This window comes from Zootoca vivipara, chromosome 6 (assembly GCF_963506605.1).
Source record: "Zootoca vivipara chromosome 6, rZooViv1.1, whole genome shotgun sequence".
NCBI classification, from domain to species: Eukaryota; Metazoa; Chordata; class Lepidosauria; order Squamata; family Lacertidae; genus Zootoca; species Zootoca vivipara.
The window spans coordinates 21,491,191-21,510,108 of NC_083281.1; the positions used below are offsets into that span (position 1 = coordinate 21,491,191).

Below are 18,918 nucleotides of genomic sequence, written 5' to 3' on the forward strand. Positions count from 1 at the left end.
CATATTTCTTATACAGTGAGTATATCCCAAACACTATATTTTAACTGGAAAAGTTGGGGGTCATCTTATATGCACAGTTATATATTCTTATACGCCGGAATATACGTACCTGCCTTTCAAACCTGTTTACTTGTTGTGGTTCCCAGGGACTGTATCCTTGGAATTCTTTGAAGGGGTTCTGAAGGAATCCTTCTTGTTTTCCTTCTAAAATTCAGTTCCCATTGCTCCTCACTGGCGTCGCTTTGCTTCTTTTTAATTGAATTCATTCCCAAATCCAAGAAAGCCAATTAAACAAGAGCACCAACATGTGTGATTCAATACAAAAATCAAAAGCATGTCTCTAAATCTGATAAATCCTGCTGCACCACCGGAGGCGTCCCAGGGGTCCTTGAGCCATGGGGTCTTTTACATCTGTTTGTTTTCTCCTCCACTCCTTTTTTTAAAAAACTGTTTTAACTATTGATTTTACTTTGCTTATAGGACGGCTGAGTGCATTATGAAGTGCAGTCGTGGTGGGGGAACCCCTTTCTCAGAGGCATCTCTACATATAAATGAACATATGCAGATTGTATGCAAATAAATGTCAGGGACCTGCACCCCTGTCCATTCAGTTACCTAGCAGTGACCCTCCCCCCCCCCAACACCATCCAATAAACGTCTTGTCCTTCCTCCTAGTGGTTAGGAGGGCCCCTCAATTGGTGCCTCTGCAGCTTCTTTGCTGACTTGTCTCCTGCTCTCTTCAAGCAAGCAATGAAAGGAGCAGGCTCACCCTGTCACCGTCTTCCCCAATGTGGGTGACCTCCAGATGTTCTGGATTACAGCCCCCATCAGCTCCTGCTAACACATCAGTGCTGGAGCTGATGGTACTTGTAATCCCAAACATCTGGAAGGGCACCAGGTTGAATTAGACTGCCTTGTCTTCTTTCTTTCTCTCTCTCTCTCTCTCTCTCTCTCTGAGAGGTGGTGCCGATTTGGCCCAGGAGAAGAGACAAGCTAATGGGCAATGGCATCAATGGTGCCTGTTCAGGAAGAAGGCACGACTAAGAGCATCTTCCCCCAGGACCCCCGGGAACCTGGAAGTATCACTGCGTGCGGTGCAATTGCCCAGGATGTTCTCCTGCACAGCCTCATGGAAGAACCCTGGGAAAGCTTTCCTGCTCCTTCCTGCAAATTGCATAAACTTTCCCGACACTTCATTAAAGCACTTAGCAGCACACTCCCCATATTAACATCCCCTTTACAAAAAACCCACAACACCCTATTATGTGACGCCATCAGCAACTGGTGTCCAGCCACTTTTAAATGGGCAAGGGACCTGAGATTGAGCACTAATAGGGCTTATTAACAAATGAAACTGATTTGCAAAAATGATACATATAAAAATATGAGAGACACTGCACACACCTTTGTAATTCAAGAAATCTTTAATAAAAAATACTTTTTTAAAAAAGTGACCACAACAACATATAGGTTGTTTAAAAAAAAATATCAAATCACCTTGTTTTTGTAAAAAGTCTCTGGGTTATAGCAGTCGCTGGCGCCACTTAATTGTTAATTTCAAAGCATGAGGTCAGTTGTTGTCTCAGCTACTCGCATTTCAAAATTTCATTAAATCACAGTTTGCAAATTCCATGTAAATTGCTGCTAAGAAGAGGCCTTTAGAAAGCAGCTGCAGGAAGCTTCTAGCTCACTTGCTTCCTCCTCGAGATGCCTTGGCTGGAAATGCTGCCAAAATGTATCTCCTCCAACACATACACAGACACACCCTTTTTGTGTGTTCTCTATACTGCAACAGAGACAACAATGCCCAAAACAACTCATGACCCTGGCAATTCAGTACGTAATTCCTTGAACACTTTCGTATAGTAATCTTGAGCTATGCTTTCAAAAGAAGCAGGATTCTGCTTTAAAGGGGACAGGATTTCTAACACACTCCAGAGGCAAAGTGCTGCACTTTCCCTAATAACCACAATTGAAGTGACCCTGCCCAGATTTAGGGGCCATGAGGACCCACAAAGCATGACCCTCTTTCTGTTTTGTGTGCAGAAATCCTCTCCGACCCAATCCTGTGGCCTGCAGAAGCCATAGTGGCAGAGAACGCAACCGTCTCCTTACAGTGTAACACCTCCGACAGGCCCGATGTCACCGTCACCTGGTCCAAGGACGGTAACCCTGTCCCAGATAAGGCTGTGCTTTTCAACAGGAACCGAAACCTCAATCTAACTGGCGTCTCCAAAGATGAGGAAGGGATGTATACATGTATTGCTACCAACCCTATCAACACTACTAAAAGCAACCCCAGTAAGATTAGCTTGGCATGTAAGTAACCCTGATTTGAAAATGCTTGGTGACTCCTTTCTCCTTGCCGTTGCCGCATGCATTTGGCAGCAAGGGCATTTGTGAGTCCTAATGGGGATTTCCTCTCTCCCTTGATCTCCCCACCCCCTGGTCTTTCTGAAATAAGAGGTGCTGGCGCTCAAAGCATACTTGGAGGCTATGAGCCCACTATTCCCTAACCCCGATGTGTGGAGGTAGCTCATGGGGAGGCGGGAAAAGCACTCTGGAGATGCTGTCTCCTTTGTTCATAGAGGCCTGCATGCTAAAGCTAAGCCCCAGGATTGAAAATGGCTTCAGAGAACTGAACCCCAGCAAACACTTTCTTACATTAAGCTCTAAAGCTGGTTGGCCAGCTCTTTTGCTGCGTTTGGGGTGGTGCACACACACACACAGGGGGGGCGTGGCAACACAAACGCACCCCGCCCCTGTTTCCACCCCTTGGTCCTGATTCTACTTGCTTTCCTTTCTAGATGGGCCAAATAACGCTAAGCTGAACCAAACAGGAACCATAACTCTAAAACTAGGCTCCCATTTGGCTCTGCTGTGTACTGCAGAGTCCCTACCAGAAGCCCAGTTTCAGTGGTTTTTCAATAATACTGATATGAATGTGACGGCGAACACCTTCAGCAAAGACTTAACAGCCTGGGAAAATGAAGGCAATTACACCTGCCAAGCTTTCAACAGTGTCGTTAAGAAGCTGGCCTCAGCATCTGTCAATGTGAAATTGACAGAGCATGGTGAGTCCTGTGACAAGCCCACATTTGTCTCTTGTCCCACCAGCATTTTGAATGCCCCACAGTCTCCCCCTGGACCTAATTATTTGGAAATGTGGCCAGTCCGAGTGGAATTAACAGAGGAGGACGCAACTGACTTTTTTTGCGGGCAGAAAAGGGTGGTATCTAGAGTCAACTGCACCAAGATCTCATTGACACCAGTTGAGTGAGTTCATCGTGACAACTCCCCGTGATCTCAGTGAAACTAGGTGCAACCAACTTTGTCTGGATCCAACCCAAAGTCTTGTTTTGGCTTTCCCTTGCTCCTGCGCCTTTCATTATTTAAAAAAATGTATACCCTGCCTTTCTAGGCGAAATGGCTATGCAAGACTGTTAACAGTGTCACAAAATAAAACATGACAAGCAAGATGAGATATAATCAAACAATAAACTGCGTTAAAAAAAATTAAACTTTAACTACAGCCTGAAAACGTAATAGCTTCAGTTTTCCCCACCCCGCATTGTTGCACCTCTTTACTAGCAAAAGCTTCACCTGCTGGGTGTCCGACTGCAATTTAACAGCACAGATTGGGCAGGGCCAGGGTTAAAAAAACAGAAGAGGCAGACCTTGTTATCTATTCTTGCACCTGAATGCTAGGGAAAAAACTTTGTGGCAAATTTCTGTAGTCTTTAGTATTGAGGGTTTTATGCAGCGAGGTGTTTTCTTTTGGAGGAGGAATGATGATCCAGAGATGTGTGGACATTGATTTAGAAGCTGTACAGAAGTACAGAAATGACACGGGTTGCCTAGGCATCGTAGAAGAGGTGCAGCAAGTGCAAGCCATGGTTGTTGGGGGGGTTTTTGCTTCTCATGGGGCTACCCATGTCACTTTATACGTCTGGTCTTCCCTATTCTAAATCCCATAGGGAGCCTACATGGGTAGAAAGGGCTGGCTGCTCCAGAAGTTCTTCCTCCACACAGGAGGAGCCACGGGGCATCCAGGATGGAGCCTCCACACACCCTTTGTATCTTTGTTGCCCCTGTACATGTGACGTGTGAAGAGACCTACTGGTTTGCAAGGTACAGAGGTACTCTCTGTGCCGAAACCTTAGAACCCCATTTCTTGTGGTGGTTCTGGTTTGTTGGTTTGTTTGCTTAGCATCATCCATAGGCATGGTGTGAATTTGTTAATATTGAATCATTACCAAGCCCCTGGTTACAGGAACAAATTTAGACATTTGTTAATTTTCGTCTTCGTTCTCGGTGTTCGAAAAGTCCTGCAGCTTCCTCTTACGTGCATCAGACCCAAATGCGACACAACCTCTCAGTTTAGAGCTGCAAATTTAAAGCAAATAAGAAATGGCCTTTAAGATGCAGAAAAATTGGAAACCTAAGTGTAATATAAGCAGTTGTATATTGCTTTTTATTAGATATCGTTATTTTTATTAAATCGTTTTTTGTGATTGTGTTTTTAGCGATTGTAAGTTTTTTAACTGTTTCTAATGTTGTACTTTAAATTGTTGTAACCCGCCACCAGGACTGTAGGGTGATGGGTGGATAATTAATAATAATATGTAATAATCATAGAATAATATGAACCAGGAACAGATTCCCTTCTTCTCCTGTGAGTGTGCATCAGAGGGCTCCAAAATCATTTGACTGTGGTGTGTTTCACACAGAATGCTAAGCCAAAGTATGGCTAAGTGTTTTGGAGTATTTTGGAGCAAGCGTGTGGGTTGCTCAACACTAGGGCTGCTATATTTCAAAAGTTGTTGAGCTTTTTTTTTGGCAATGTCCAGGAAATTCCAGACATATGGCAACCCTACTATCTAGAGCTAAGCCATGGTTTGTCATAGCACATGGTCCAACCCAGGCTCGTGACTTGTCTTCCTCAAACAAACCACAAGCTGTAAGCCAAGAGCAAACCTTGGTGATAGCCCATGGTTGTTTTGGAGTGAGACAAACCACTAGCCCAGGTGCACACAAAACACTAAGTCAAACCATGACTTAGCTCCTGGTAGGAGAGCAGCAGCAGGGCTAGGGGAGGAGGTAGCCATCACCAACTTGAATAACTTCTGAGTAGATATGGTTAGGGACTGCACTGTTAGTTTCGGTCTACAAAGCCCTATAGAGCTTGGGATGAGGATATCTGCAGGACTTCTTCCTCCCGAATATGCTGCCCACGTCACTATGGCCTAAAGATGGGGACCCCCTGACCATATCATACCTTTAAAGAAGTTAGATTTGTTGGAGTCGAGAGGGCCTTTTCTGTTGTGGCTCCTACCGTGTGGAGTGCTCACTCTCCCTATTGAAATAAGGCCAGCCTGGCTGCTTTTGCCAGCGGTTAAAGATCTGCATCTTTGCCTTGGCCTTCCCTGACCTCTAATCCTTGGCTGATTTTTCTGGTTTTGTTGAATCTCATAAGGCTTCTGGGTTGTGAACTGCTTTGCTATTACAGCAAATGAAAAGTGCTGTAGAATTTTTTTGTAAATTAATCCTAAGGCCAGCGCTTGTGAGGAAAGGGGATATGAAGTGAAAGCTTGAGAATCCTCGCTGCACCCACACTACATATAAACTTGGGGTAAAGTTGCCTCCTCTTTCTTCACTCCTGCCCCTTTGCTTTGTTAACAGTAGTCAGACCATGCAGAAAACAAGCTGGTGAAGTTTTTCCCACCACCACTTACCTCCATGCCAGAAAAAAGTTCACTGTGTGAATTTCTATTTGTCAGAGTGATGTTGAAGGCACAGGAGCTAGGGACGCTAAAATAAATAAACAGATGGCAACCTTGGCTAGAGGTCCCAAAAGACTGATTTAGTAAAGGGAAAGGGGCTTTGCAGTCATAGAGTTGCTTTTCTTTTTGGGAGGAAAGGAAACTTCTGCATATCAACCTAAGCATGTTGTGCTTCCTTTTTCTGGTTATTTGGCTTTAACTTTTGATAGAATACAGATTATTGAACAAACTTTGTTGCATTACATTCTTCAGTAAATTGTCTTTCCATTGATATATAATTTTATGGTTTTACCACCCCACCCCCCAATGGATGTGGGTGGCGCTGTGGTCTAAACCACAGAGCCTAGGGCTTGCTGATCAGAAGGTCAGCGGTTCGCATCCATGCAATGGGGTGAGCTCCCATTGTTTGGTCCCAGCTCCTGCCCACCTAGCAGTTCGAAACACATCAAAGTGCAAGTAAATAAATAGGTACCACTCCGGCAGGAAGGTAAACGGCATTTCCGTGTGCTGCTCTGGTTCACCAGAAGTGGCTTAGCCAAGCTGGCCACATGACCCAGAAGCTATCTGCGGACAAACGCCAGCTCCCTCAGCCTATTGAGCGAGATGAGCGCGCAACCCCAGAGTTGGCCACGACTGGACCTAACGGTCAGGGGTACCTTTACCTTTACTCCCCCCCCCAAAAAAATGGTATTATGAGCCACTAGACCTCAGAAATACACTTTTTCCAAAAGGTTTCCACAATTTTGGCCACTAGTGTATACTCTGTTTTCCAAAGTTCACAATTCCTCTTGTTCCCCTCTTCCAGAATCTCCTTCACCACCTCCGGGTCCCGATACAGGAGTAATTGCTGGAATTGTCATAGGTTGTGTGCTTGGAGTAGCACTCATTGGAGGTCTGGTATATTTCCTGTGCACCAAGACTGCCTTGGGGTAAGTCTGCCATCCCGTTCATCTTGGATTGGGGTCCCCCATTTGCCATCTGAATTTGCCATCTCCCCAGCTTCTCCAGGACCTTCTTGTTTACCTGGTTTGATTGGTCTCTCTGCTCATGCTCAGGGTCTGAGGCTGTCTCATGGGTGCGGGTTTCTTTCCTGTCTCTCCAGCCTGGGTTGGAGCCCTGCCTTACACATCTCTTGGAAGAACCAAGTGTGTCCTGCTGTTCATGCCTCCCAGCCAAAGCACAGACAGTAACCTGGGTTGCCAAATTCAAGATGGGGCAGGGGAAGAAACTTCTCCTTCTACTGTGACACTTGGACAGAACTTGAATAAGTTGCAGCAGCTGAAATTCCCACTTCTGTATAGCCTGCCAAAAGACACAGAAGGCCTGCCCTCTGTTGAATCTGGTCACTCCAAAAGCACACACATTTTATTTATTGATTTATAAATAAATTTATTTATTATAACAAATATGCGTATACTGCTGTAATATAACAAATATATCAAAGCGGTGTGCAGCAATAAAAGCATAAAATCATACAATAAAACCACTAAAAGCATTTAATACATTTAAAACACACATATGGAGCGATTGAATAATTATGATTGGATAGACCCTTTTTTAAAAGTGCAAGTCCTAAGCATTGTTGATGAGATGTTTAGGCAGCAATATTAAGTATGGACCTGCCAAACTTTCACCTCTCAGGGACCCTGAAAAGTCAAATACATATGTTACTGGGGAGATCATAAGGGGTGGGGAAGAATGAGGATAGTGCCAAAATTTCAAAGATTGACGGTGTTCACGGGAGGAGAAAAATTGTCTCCTGAACTCGGAACAAGTGGTCACCACAAGTGGTCAGTGAAAACAGTGCTTCATCTGGGGCATTCTCAAGGAAAGAAAATGGCTCTTGTTCCCCTAAAAGAAGAACTCTGCTGTAGTCGCCAGTGGCAAGATGATTTTAAAAGAAGTTTCAGTAAGTTTCTGCCACTCCTAATGATGTGTCCCATCCCCCATCCCCCATGAACTTGGTGGCAATTGCAGCCGCCCCGCCGCCCCCACTCCCTTGGTGTTCTCACTGGTCAGATGTCAGTGTGTGATGCAGGGCTCATTTTGATTCATCCCCAGTTCAAATTCTGAGGAGTAAATTCAAGTTAGAAAAAAAAATTCTTAAGAGTCCCCCCCCCACTCCCTTACATATTTTGTTTCAGCTTGAAAGCGCTAACAGACGTATAAAGGTCAGGGGGGTGTCTGAAAGACAGAGAGACTAGGGAGGGGGTCTTCAGATCATCTCCAATACTTGCCAATGAAGCCATAAGCAATGGAAGACAAAACAAGACTGGCCTGTGGCTACTGGTTTTTGCTCGTAACCACATAGGGATGTGCCCTAGGCCTATTCTCAGTTCACACAGGAAACAGTGAGGCCCCCCAAGGCCTTGCCAGTGCCCTTTTATGACCAGGAGAGGACCCTTCAACTCTGTAGATGTTGTTGGACTACAACTTACATCATCCCTGACTAGTGGCCCTGTTAGCTGGGAATCATGGGAGATGTAGTCCAGCAACATCTGAAGGGCTGGAGGTTCCCCGTGAACTGAGTGCACTCTTTAGAACGTGTCCCAGAATTCCCTGCAATTTACCAGGGTTTCCTTTGAAGGCACACGAGGGCTCCCTTTGCAAACAGGTCAATACAGGGAAGATTCCATCAATGTAGAAAGTTTGGAAACCACTGATGTGGCCAAGGGCAAGATAAAAATTGGATGGATGACTATGTGGCACAAAGAAAGTGAATGAGATTTATTATTTCACGTGACTGGTCACTAGTATAGGACGAGGGATAATGTGCTGGTTCTGTTGTTGGGGGAGGGACACCCCCCCCCCCCCGCTTGCTATAGGATCACACAGTGTCTGCTGTTTACCTAGGAGGACGGAGCAGCACTCATCTAATGGAAACATACCCTCAGCTCCCGGCCGCAGTAAGTATCAGCCCAATGGGCTGGGCCGGGCCGGGGTCTGTGTGACGCATGTTGTGTGCTCTATGTTACTCTCCCCGACCACCATCACCCTGTTTAGGGTGAGCTTTCATAGTTCACGAAGAAGATAGGTGGCCTTCCCATGCACTTCTATGCCAAAGCATGGGCAAGTAGGACCGCTCCATCCCCAACCCAGGTGCATCATGGGAAACTCCTGCTTAATCCACTTCATGGGAGCGGGGAGAAAGGCCTTCACAGCTGCTCCAGCTCCCATTTCCAAGAGGCTGGCTGGGGGATTCTCTTCCCTGACCCCTCCTGGGGAGGGGAAAGTAAATTGCTGTTTTCTGTGGAGTGCGGGTATCTTCCTGTCCCCTATCGCCCTCTACGCCCACCCCACAAAAAAATCATTTATCATCATTTGGGGATTCCTGCTGCGGCTCTATAGCTGGCCTGGTGGTGGAAAAGCTCATGAGAGGGGACTTGTGGGAGGTGATGGGGCTCGCCGGACTGGTCTCTCCAGAGAACGGCTATTTCTGCCCTCTGCACTGCCACCATAATATTCCTAGAATCAAGTCTATCCAAGACCGTTCTTTGCCTGCCTCTTTAATCACGCTTGGGCTTCGGTGCGAAGCAAGGAACGGAAGTGAAGAATTCAGGGGCGAGGGTGGAAGCAGGTGGCTTCCTCCCTCTACTCCCCACATTGGCCTTGGAGTGCTCAGGAGGACTCAGCACAGGTAGGAAGATGCAGCAGGTGGGGCTGGAGCAAGGGAGAAGGGTATGAGATGGGGACAAGACTGGAGTGAGGAGGGGACAGTCTACACACACATCCCCTCTCCTGTTCCACCTGTCCAGCTGATGGACCGTTACCTTGCTTGCCATTGGTCCCCACCCTGCATTCAGCACTCACCTGGGGCTCCTAGAAGCTGTCAGCATGCGACAGCAACCACATCCTGGGAACGGCTTCAGCTGGCCGTCTAAACCAGTTGAGGGTAGCCAATGTGTCTCAAACCCTCAGTGAGCTAGGGACTTCCTCTGCATGCGAAGACAGACTCTGGCAGATGGAGCGGACGAGATCAAGAGTGGGTCCAACGGTCAAGAAGGCAATTTCTGCACTTGCTGTTGAGGGAAGTAAGGGGCAGATGGGGCTAATCCATCTGGGAAGAGAGCCCATCTAGGAGAAGGAAAACTCTGATCCTAAACCTCTGCTGCCTTGTGGGATATCTTCGGGAGAAGAAAAGACTCAGGAGTAAACCCTACACAAATCCAGAGTGGAGTCCCTAAAACGACTGGGGTTGTACACCTCCTTCTGGCAACTCCTGCAGCCTAGCTGGCACCAAATGTCTTGCTCTGCTTTCCTTTGGACCACATCAGCAAGACCAAGAGGGCGGTCTTGTCATGTGGGCAGCGCAGGACCTCTAGGCACACTTGGATGCTGCTCATGCAGCGCTTTGACGTCACTCCCAGAGGCACACTGTCTCTCAAGACAGACGGATGCCTAAACACACGTTGCTCGTGTCTGCTATGCTGTAGGATTGCCAGTCTGGGGTTTTAAGAGCTGCCTGAAGAGAGAATGTTTACCTGCTAGGCCTTTTCCCCAACTTTCACTAAACTCTGGTTTAGTGAAAGTAGCAGCTGTGCATTACCCGGTGGACCTCTCCTTGCTTTGCAGCCCTAAAAGCGGGGGTAGCTTAAGCTGTGGCCCTCCAGATCTGTTGGACTCTCCCATTGGGAGCCCAGCAATGTCTGGGTGGCACATGGTCAAAGAGGTCAGCCCTAAAGGAATGCAACCCTTTAGGAGATTCCTGATACCAAGGGGGAAATCCTGGCCCAGGCACCTTCATTGCTTACCACATTACTAATCCAGCTCACGCCATTTGTCCTGTCTGCTTCCGCTAATCCAGTGGGAGTCCCCGCCCCACTGTGGTCCAAGGGCAGAGGGTTGTGGGTTTTCAGTGTCTCCTGCTTGGCTCCCGTGGGCTTGTGTTCAGGCTCTGTCTGTTGTACCTGCCAGTTCCCTGATGCTCTCTCTCTGTCCTGTCTCTGTCATTTCAGACCAGGGCGTCACTGACACCAAACCCACACCGGTAAGGACGGAATCATGATATTGAAGTCCGTATCATGATGTTGGTTTCATAATTTTTGACCTGGCAATATGTTGCAAATCATGATGTGTGTGTGTTTGTGTGTGTGCTATCCAAAAATCACAATGCAGGAAAAACCATGAAACCAGCCAGTGCCTCAACATAGCTCCATCCTTATTTCAGACATTGTAATATATTGGTACATTGGGATGTTTAACTGGTGATATATCACAGTATTGAAAACCAGATATCGCCCAGCCCTAGAGGGGTCTGGGGGCTTCTTGAGCCCATTCCCAATCCTGACAAGGAAGCAGCCCCAACTCTTTGACCTGCTAACAGCAGCTTCATCTGCAGAACGTAGCAATGTGACAACGACTCAAGTTCTTGATGGGGACAAGAAGTTTGGATTGCCTTGATGGTGGCAAACTGTCTTTCATTAGAGATTTCCAGGCAGAAGCTGCACGGGTCCACGTAGCATAGATGCCGTAGTAGTGGATTTCTTGCATCAGCAGGTCATGGGATGCTTAACAAACAAACATGATAAATGGCCTCAGTTCAGTATACCTGAAGGAGCGTCTCCACGCCCATCATTCTGCCCGGACACTGAGGTCCAGTGCCGAGGGCCTTCTGGCGGTTCCCTTGCTGCAAAAAGCAAAGTTACAGGGAACCAGGCAGAGGGCCTTCTCGGTAGTGGCACCCGCCCTGTGGAACTCCCTCCCCCCAGATGTCAAAGAGATAAACAACTACCAGACTTTTAGGAGACATCTGAAGGCAGCCCTGTTCAGGAAGGCTTTTAATGTTTAATAGATTATTGTATTTTAATGTCTGTTGGAAGTCGCCCAGAGTGGCTGGGGAAACCCAGCCAGATGGGCGGGGTATAAATAATATATTATTATTATTATTATTATTATTATTATTATTATTATTATTATTATTATTACAATCAAAAGCTTTGCTAGTGGACTTCTGTCGATCAAGCTGTTGTTAAGGCATGGGAGGAGGTCTGCCTCTCCCCACCCCTGTGTTCTGGCCACTTGGTATCCTAGCCCTAATGATCCAGGCATCAGGTTCTGGCCTGAGAGGTGAGTGGACTTTGGTGCCCGTACAGCCAAACTACCTTGGGGATGTCTTGCTTGCTCCAGGGTAATGAGGTAAGTCTGTACAGTCTGCTAGTCAGCATAGTTAAATTTTACCTTGCTTCTAGCAACTCCGAGGGAATTAGATGTGTCTCTCTCAGAGCAGGAGGAGAGGGGGAACTAGGAGCTAGTTGCTAGGAGATTCATAAGCTTCTCCTTGGCCTCTACCTCACCTGCTTGGAATGGCCTCCACCGGGAGGTGGTGGACTCTCCTTCCTTGGAGGTTTTTAAGCAGAGGTTGGATGGCCATCTGTCAACGATGCTTTAGCTGACATTCCTGCATTGCGGGACCCTTGAAGTCCCTTCCAACTCTGTGATTCTATGATTCTGTGATTCCCTCATCACATGCAAGTAGAATCGTCACCTTTTAAAATGGACCTGCTCATGTGCAGTGGGTAGGGGGCTTGGGGCTAAGGTGGTGCTGTTAGCCACACTTACCTTTTGCCCTTCTCTTTCCAGGCACAGGTCCACACTTTAAAACTCCGAGTCTGAGAGCTCCTCTTTCTTTTGCCCTGGAACTTTCCCCGCAAAATCTAATTATTTGAAGTGCAACGAATGGCCATTCAAGTTTTCTGTGGGTTGCCGTTTGCAGCTTTAAAGAGCAGGTTCTTGTGCAGGAAGCTATGGATTTAAAAAAAAGAGAACGCTCGGACACAGAGGTTTAAAGTGTGGACCATTCCTGGAAAGCATGGAGGAAAAGTAAGTGTGGATAAGCTGTAAGTGTTGGCCAGCAGAGGAGGAAGACCAGAGCAAAACAGCCAGAAGCAAAATACAGAGAACCTAGTAAGCTTATTGTGATGGAGATTGTGCAGATTGTTAAATTCCAATGAAATGAAATATGTTTCAAAATATCAAAATAAGAGTTTAGTTCTTGGCTGTTACCTTGGTACTTTTTACACTCGCTGGCTGGATCACTGGAAGTTTGATGTTTCCTGAGTAACATATTGATTATTGATTGCATGCTTTTCCTTATAACCTTGCAAGTGAAAAGGCCTGTGCCTTGTTGTGTGCTGCTGTTTGCTTTTCTTAATTCCAATGAAAGCTGGAGATTCGGGGAAGGGCCTTTCAAGATCCCAGGAGGGGCTGCTCCCCCCACAGGCCCACCTGTGGCCTTCGAACCTTCTTTTGCTCCCTCTGACTCCTGCTGATGTTCTTTTGCAGGGTGAAGAGGACATACAATATTCAACACTAGCCTTCAAGGCCAACCACCCTCCTCAGCCAGAGCCAGCAGCCGTCCGGCCTTTAGAAAACACCATAATATACTCAGAAATCAAGAAGAAATGATCAGGGATGAATCTCCCCTAATGGGCTCACTGGTGCAAACATCCCCTATGACTAATCTCTGCTTCATTTGCCTGGATTTTATTTTGGTTGTGGTTGGGGATTTTTTTAAAAAACTGTTGCCTCTTCTGAAGATGAGGCTATCGGTCCCTCCCTTACACACACACACAAACACACACACACCCCTCAAGTGGTTCTCCTTTACCAACCCGCTGAGCTGAAAACAAAAAAGCAGAAGTTTGTCTCCACGCCCTGCCACCTGGTGTAATTGAGGGTAGGGTTTGGAATGGAACCAAACCATTCAAAAGCGGGCCTTCCTTCCACCCACCATGCCGTGGCTGGCATGCATGACAAGAGGGAGGCCATTTCATCCTCGGATCTGTGTGGAGAGAAACTAGAAACATTTTAGATATCTCTTTTCCCTTTCACTCTCTCTCTCGACCCATCCTGCTATTGTTTCGCTTCCTGGCTGTGCCAAACCTCCCCTCTTTCTCCTGTCCCTCGGGTTGTGGTGTCGCTAGGCAGCGGTGTGGCTGCTGCTCCCTCAGGCCTACCCCAGACACCACAAACCCTCCCTGGAGGAGCTGGATTCCAGGCACCGGCGAAGAAAGCGCTCCGGGAAAGTGTGCATTGGGAAACAGGCTGGTGTGGCAGCTGCGTCCAGGGCCAGCCCGGACCGGACAGGAGAGGACGTTTGCTCCTGATGCCTCCATCTGACTCCAGATGCTTCTGAGCTTATTCTTTTTTAAGGAGGCATAAAAACTTGCTTGGGGGACTCAGACCAGACCCGTGGACTAGCAGTTCACCCCTCTTACTGTCCAGAATGAACTGGCAACATCTCAACAAGACAGCAACACCCCCTCGCCCTGCAGTCTGGCTTTTGGGTTCAGCTGTTCTTTTGCTCATGTGAATTTGAAAGTGCCCTAGGTATGGATATGAAACTCGGGGTGACATGTGGGTGGGAGGGGGGATTTGTGGTGGGAAAGCCATAATTATTTCCCCTCTGCCTGGTAAGGCCACCGGTCATTATTCCCTCTCCTCCGCCACCCCATTTCTCGCAATTAACCCGCCAAATCCAGTCTATAATAGAAGGAGCAAGATGCTTTTGCATAGCAGATTGGTTAAGCACAGCAGGCTGCTATAGAACATGGGGTGAGCTGAGGCGTCTTGAATAGATTCCCTTCCCTAGAAATGGAAGAGAACTGTGCCAAATGTCTGGAGGCTTAGAGCACTGGATAGGGGTTCCACCTGCGGAAGAGGAAGGGATCTGATAGTTCCCCGTGTCCCCTGGGTGACCGCAGAGCCAGTGGGCAAAGCACTGGGCTCAGTTGCAAGAACCCTGACGCTTGCTGAGCAGCCTTGAGCAAGTTAACTACCCCTCAAACTAACCTTTGCAGGATCGTGGGGCTACAGTGAGATAAGGCTATAACAATAATAATGCCTGGAGCCAGCAGGAGGGGGGAGGGGTATTGGGAGATTAATTTATTTTAATTGCAGGTGTAGAATTAGGGACAGCAGGGTCTGCATTCCAGATTAGCTCAACTCCCACGCTGCAAAGGAACTGGGCTGCTTTGCACAATTCAACGAAGTGTGGTGAGGAAGAAAGGAGGAGGGTGCTTGGCAGCGAGCAGTTGTCCGTTTTGCTTCAAACATCAGCGCCGGTTTCGCAACTAGCCAGCTTCTAGCTAATGGGGCAGACATGCCAAGCGCTGTTGATGTTAGCCTGAGCAGACCTCGTAAGATCTCTGATAGGAACGAGAGGGGAATCCTGTGCCTTCTGCTCCCTCGTTGTGTTGTTTGGGTGAGCGTTTTCCTCCTCCACCACCACCACCCCATGCCGAAAGTTTGTCATCTTTGACTGAGAGTGCCCCTTTGCTGCGATAGCATCTCGTACACTCTGGGCCTCGCTAATTGTTGGGTGTGGCTGGAAGACGGCATGTATTCACGTTAAGCTCCATGACGGAAGGACAATGGAGCAGTGTTTGGAACAAGCGCCACACTCATCATGCCCCAGTTAACCCATGCATCGTTCTCCCATCTTGAGGAGGCCTGGAACAGTCGTCTGCAATGAAGGAACCCCACAAAAGAAAGCTTGTCTCCCTGTTGCATCCGGTTGGCACCGGGCCTTTGGAATGATTACTCAGTGTCCTGCAGGACAGGAGAAGCAGAGATGGCCGCTCAGATCTGAGGGCGGCTGTTGAGAGTGCAAAATTGGAGATGGAATGCAAAGCTGATGATTGTGAAAATTTGGGCTGTTTTTCTGGATGTAAAATGATGAATAATTTTGTTTTTAATAATAACGATAATAATAAATTGAGAATGGAAAAGACTTTTGTGTACCTTGTGGAGGGGGAGGCAGGACCGGCCCGCCCATGAGGCAAGGTGAGGCAAGGATCCCCAGGGGCAACAGATCCAGCCTCCAAGAAATGTATCCCCCTCTGTTACTGCTCCAGCTGCGGCACACCCCAAATTCAGTGGCCTCTTGGAGAACAGGAGGTGCTACTAGTCTCTTCCTCCTACACTTGTTCTTGATAAAGATCTTTATTCCCACCTTGTTCCTGATATAGATCTTCACTCACCCCTTCTTCCCTGGCCAGGGAAGGGGCACCATTTTGTGGTTCACCTCAGGTGCCAAAATGTATTGGGGTATCCCTAGGGGGAAGCAATAGGATCCCATAACTCGACAGGGGACACAAATAAGACTTTTCTTGTTCCTGGGCCTTTAGCAACAGTTTGATCTGCTGAAACTGGGCAGTGAAACTTTTCACTCACATGACGACATGCAAACGAATCTCTGCAAATCAGGCTGCTGCTAAAAGTGATGGGAGCAATGCAATGCAGCAGGAAGGTTTGGTGAGAATGTGTCAGGCAGGCTGGCCTGCACAACTCATGACCCATTAAGAATGGCGGCCCGCCTGGAAGTAGTTAACTTGCTTTTACTGCCTGTCTGAGGCTGCAAACATGAGGGAGCGGTGAGATAGCATCTTGTGCTCTTGCAGGAAACAATGCATGGGTGTTAGATTACATAAGCCTTTGTAGCTCCGACATTTTATGGGTCTGGTGTGTGGCGGTATTCCACTTGACCAATCAACCAGGCAAACCTTCCTCCCCCCTCCCGACTTCCTGGCTGTCCTACAGCCCATAGATGCAGCTTGTTTTGCAAGGTCCCTGGTCTCTAGAATGTGATAGCTACGGGGATGCCATCGCAACTCACCTTTTCCCGCTCCTCCTCATGCCCTCCCACCCATCAGAGGTGCTCCGCAGCGCCTTCCCTTGACCCCTGCAGTTGCATCACCATTTTCTGTTGCTTTGCATCTTTGGGAGTTTGCATGAGCAAACTGAAAGTCAGCTGGGCAGCTTTTCTTGCTGCCGCCCCTGCATGCCAATACTGTAAAGATTTTGCATGTCAAATATCTTCCAGTGTTATGCCTGTGAAGAGCAATTGCTGGAAATCACAAATGGGGGGGGTGATTAATTTAATGTCCTGGTGATTGGTGGGCTTCCCATAGACATCTTCCTATTTTCTTAAAAACCCTTGGGTGTTTTTTTGGGGGGGGGTGCAGCAAATCTCATGCCACCCCTAACATGTCGAGCCTTGTTTTCCAGTTTTGTATTTTTTTTAGGCACATAATCACCTTGATGCTTCTGTTTGGTGATGCTGGCTATACCATGTCTTTAAAAAGCAGCTGGCTACTTATCTCTAGAAATGCATAGAAAAGCTTCCCTTGCATAATTTCTCTGTCTGTTTCTTTAAAAACATACAATAAAAGGGAGGGGTGGCAATTACGCTGTGAGGGTTAACCCAGTTTAAAATCACTTGAAGTTTACAGTGTAAACACATGCCCTGAAACATTTCCCAGATGAAAATAGTTATGCTTGGAACAGCAGTATTCACTCATGCCAAAGTTCTCTTCTCCTGGAATCCTGTGCCCCCCCCCCCCCGTGTTTTGCAAGCATTCAAGAAAACACTTCACCCCCCTCTGGATGCAACATATCTTTATTGCGAAACAGCCTGTTCTGTGCTCATTTCAAAGCCAGGATGATAATTGCTATTTTGGTAAAAGATTTTTAAAAAAGAATTCCGGTGTGTCACCAACAGTTCAAAACAGAGCACAGAGCAGTTCATAAAATGGCAGACTGTCCACTGAGCTGCCTTACTGTGTATAGAACCTTTGGCCATTTTGCTCAATATTGTCTACCCTGACTGGCAACAGTTTCTCCAGGGTTTCAGAGAGAGTTCTCCATTAGCCCTAACTAAAGGTGCGGTGCTAGGGGGATTGAACTTGATATCTTCTGCTTGGCACGGCGTCATGTAACCACCTGCACAAACCAGAATGAATGTGCAATAAACAGTCACATAGGCTTTCTGAAAATTTGATGCAAAGAGATCGGGATTCATGCTCGGTTTTGCATGGCCGAGCCAGATGCATGGCCATCTGGAAGCAAAGAATTTACACAGTCCAGAGCCCAAGGGTGCAATTTTCAATACTTTCCAGAGGAATTTCTTATTGAAGGATGGACGGGTGTCTTCTTCTCACATCCTTTTCCGTTCCTTTGCCACCGCAGTGGCGTTGAGGCTCCTCCACACTGCCTTGGAGCAGCTGCCAGTTTGATAGAGACTTAAGCACTTGCGAGATTAGATTTAGAAACGCCAAAATGTTCCAACACATCCCCCACGCGACCTGAAACCCAGCAGGGGTAATGCAGATGGTCGGAATGTTGCTATTTTAAAAATGTGGTTTATTTTTAAACCAGATTTGTTTGAAATGTGGAGAGGAAGCTTGCTGGGCCAGCGTTGTTTGGCCACGGTCTTCAACGTGGGAGCGAAAACAAGGCCAGGAGAACATGGGATGGAGGCTTATGCCGAGTCCAGACTGTGGGTCCATCTAGCTAAGGTGGCCTGCACTGGCAGCAGCAGCTGGTCAGGGTGTCAGGCAGGCAGCAGACCCAGCCTGACCTGGGGAGACCTGGGACTGTACATGGCGCCTTCTACATGCAAAGCAGATGTTCTAATCTAACCCATTGATGGGACAGGCCAAAGATGGATCCCTGGGGCAACATTTTGCCTCCATTAGGAGCAAGGGGCCTGTGCTTGGCCTAAGCTTAAACAGACAATGTGGACACTGGAGATGCAGCCTGGAAAGCTGGTCTAGTCTGTGAACCCATTTCTGTGACTAAAACATTGAGATCATGGCTAGGAACACACTGTGCATTTAAAGCATCCCCCCCCCCACACACACAAAGCTACAATTCCTTAATAAACTTCAAGTCCCAGGGTTCTCTAGGTGGGGTGGATGCTTCCAATATATGGCACGTACAGAGCCTTTATTGCAGATAGTGCTTGAGTATGCATACCCTCCAACATTTCTCTGATGAAAATAAGGGTGTCCTATTCAATAATAATAATAATTTATTTATATGCCACCCATTAAACATTTTAAAAAATCCCTATACAGGACTGCCTTGAGGTGTCTTCTAAAAGTTGTATAGTTACTTATCTCCTTGGCTCGTGGGTCGCCTAACTCCATACCCTCCAACATTTCTCCGATGAAATTAGAGACATCCTAAGGAAAAGTGGGACATTCCGGGATCAAATCATAAACCGGGACGGCTTCTGTAAATCCGGGGCTGTCCCTGGAAAATAGGGATACTTGGAGGGTCTGGGGTATGTTGATGCAACTTGTTTCCCTGCATCAGTGGGGCTCTGTGGGATGTATGTTTCCTAAGATGGCCT

At 47.3% G+C, this 18,918-nt stretch overlaps 1 protein-coding gene across 4 annotated transcripts in view; it reads left to right on the plus strand.

Moving 5' to 3' along the window:
* The window catches only part of LOC118086118 (carcinoembryonic antigen-related cell adhesion molecule 5), a 48,747-nt gene extending 33,234 nt beyond the window's left edge, over positions 1–15,513 (plus strand). Inside the window, exons 7-12 of one of the 4 annotated variants that reach the window (XM_035117392.2) lie at positions 2,047–2,319; positions 2,808–3,074; positions 6,589–6,712; positions 8,637–8,689; positions 10,739–10,770; positions 13,065–15,513. In XM_035117392.2, the coding sequence (XP_034973283.1) occupies positions 2,047–2,319; positions 2,808–3,074; positions 6,589–6,712; positions 8,637–8,689; positions 10,739–10,770; positions 13,065–13,187 (872 nt within the window). In that variant the 3' untranslated portion in view covers positions 13,188–15,513. The remainder of the gene's footprint in view (positions 1–2,046; positions 2,320–2,807; positions 3,075–6,588; positions 6,713–8,636; positions 8,690–10,738; positions 10,771–13,064) is intronic. The other 3 variants (XM_035117394.2, XM_060275595.1, XM_035117393.2) reach the window with 3 other exon arrangements.
* Positions 15,514–18,918: the final 3,405 nt, after the last annotated feature.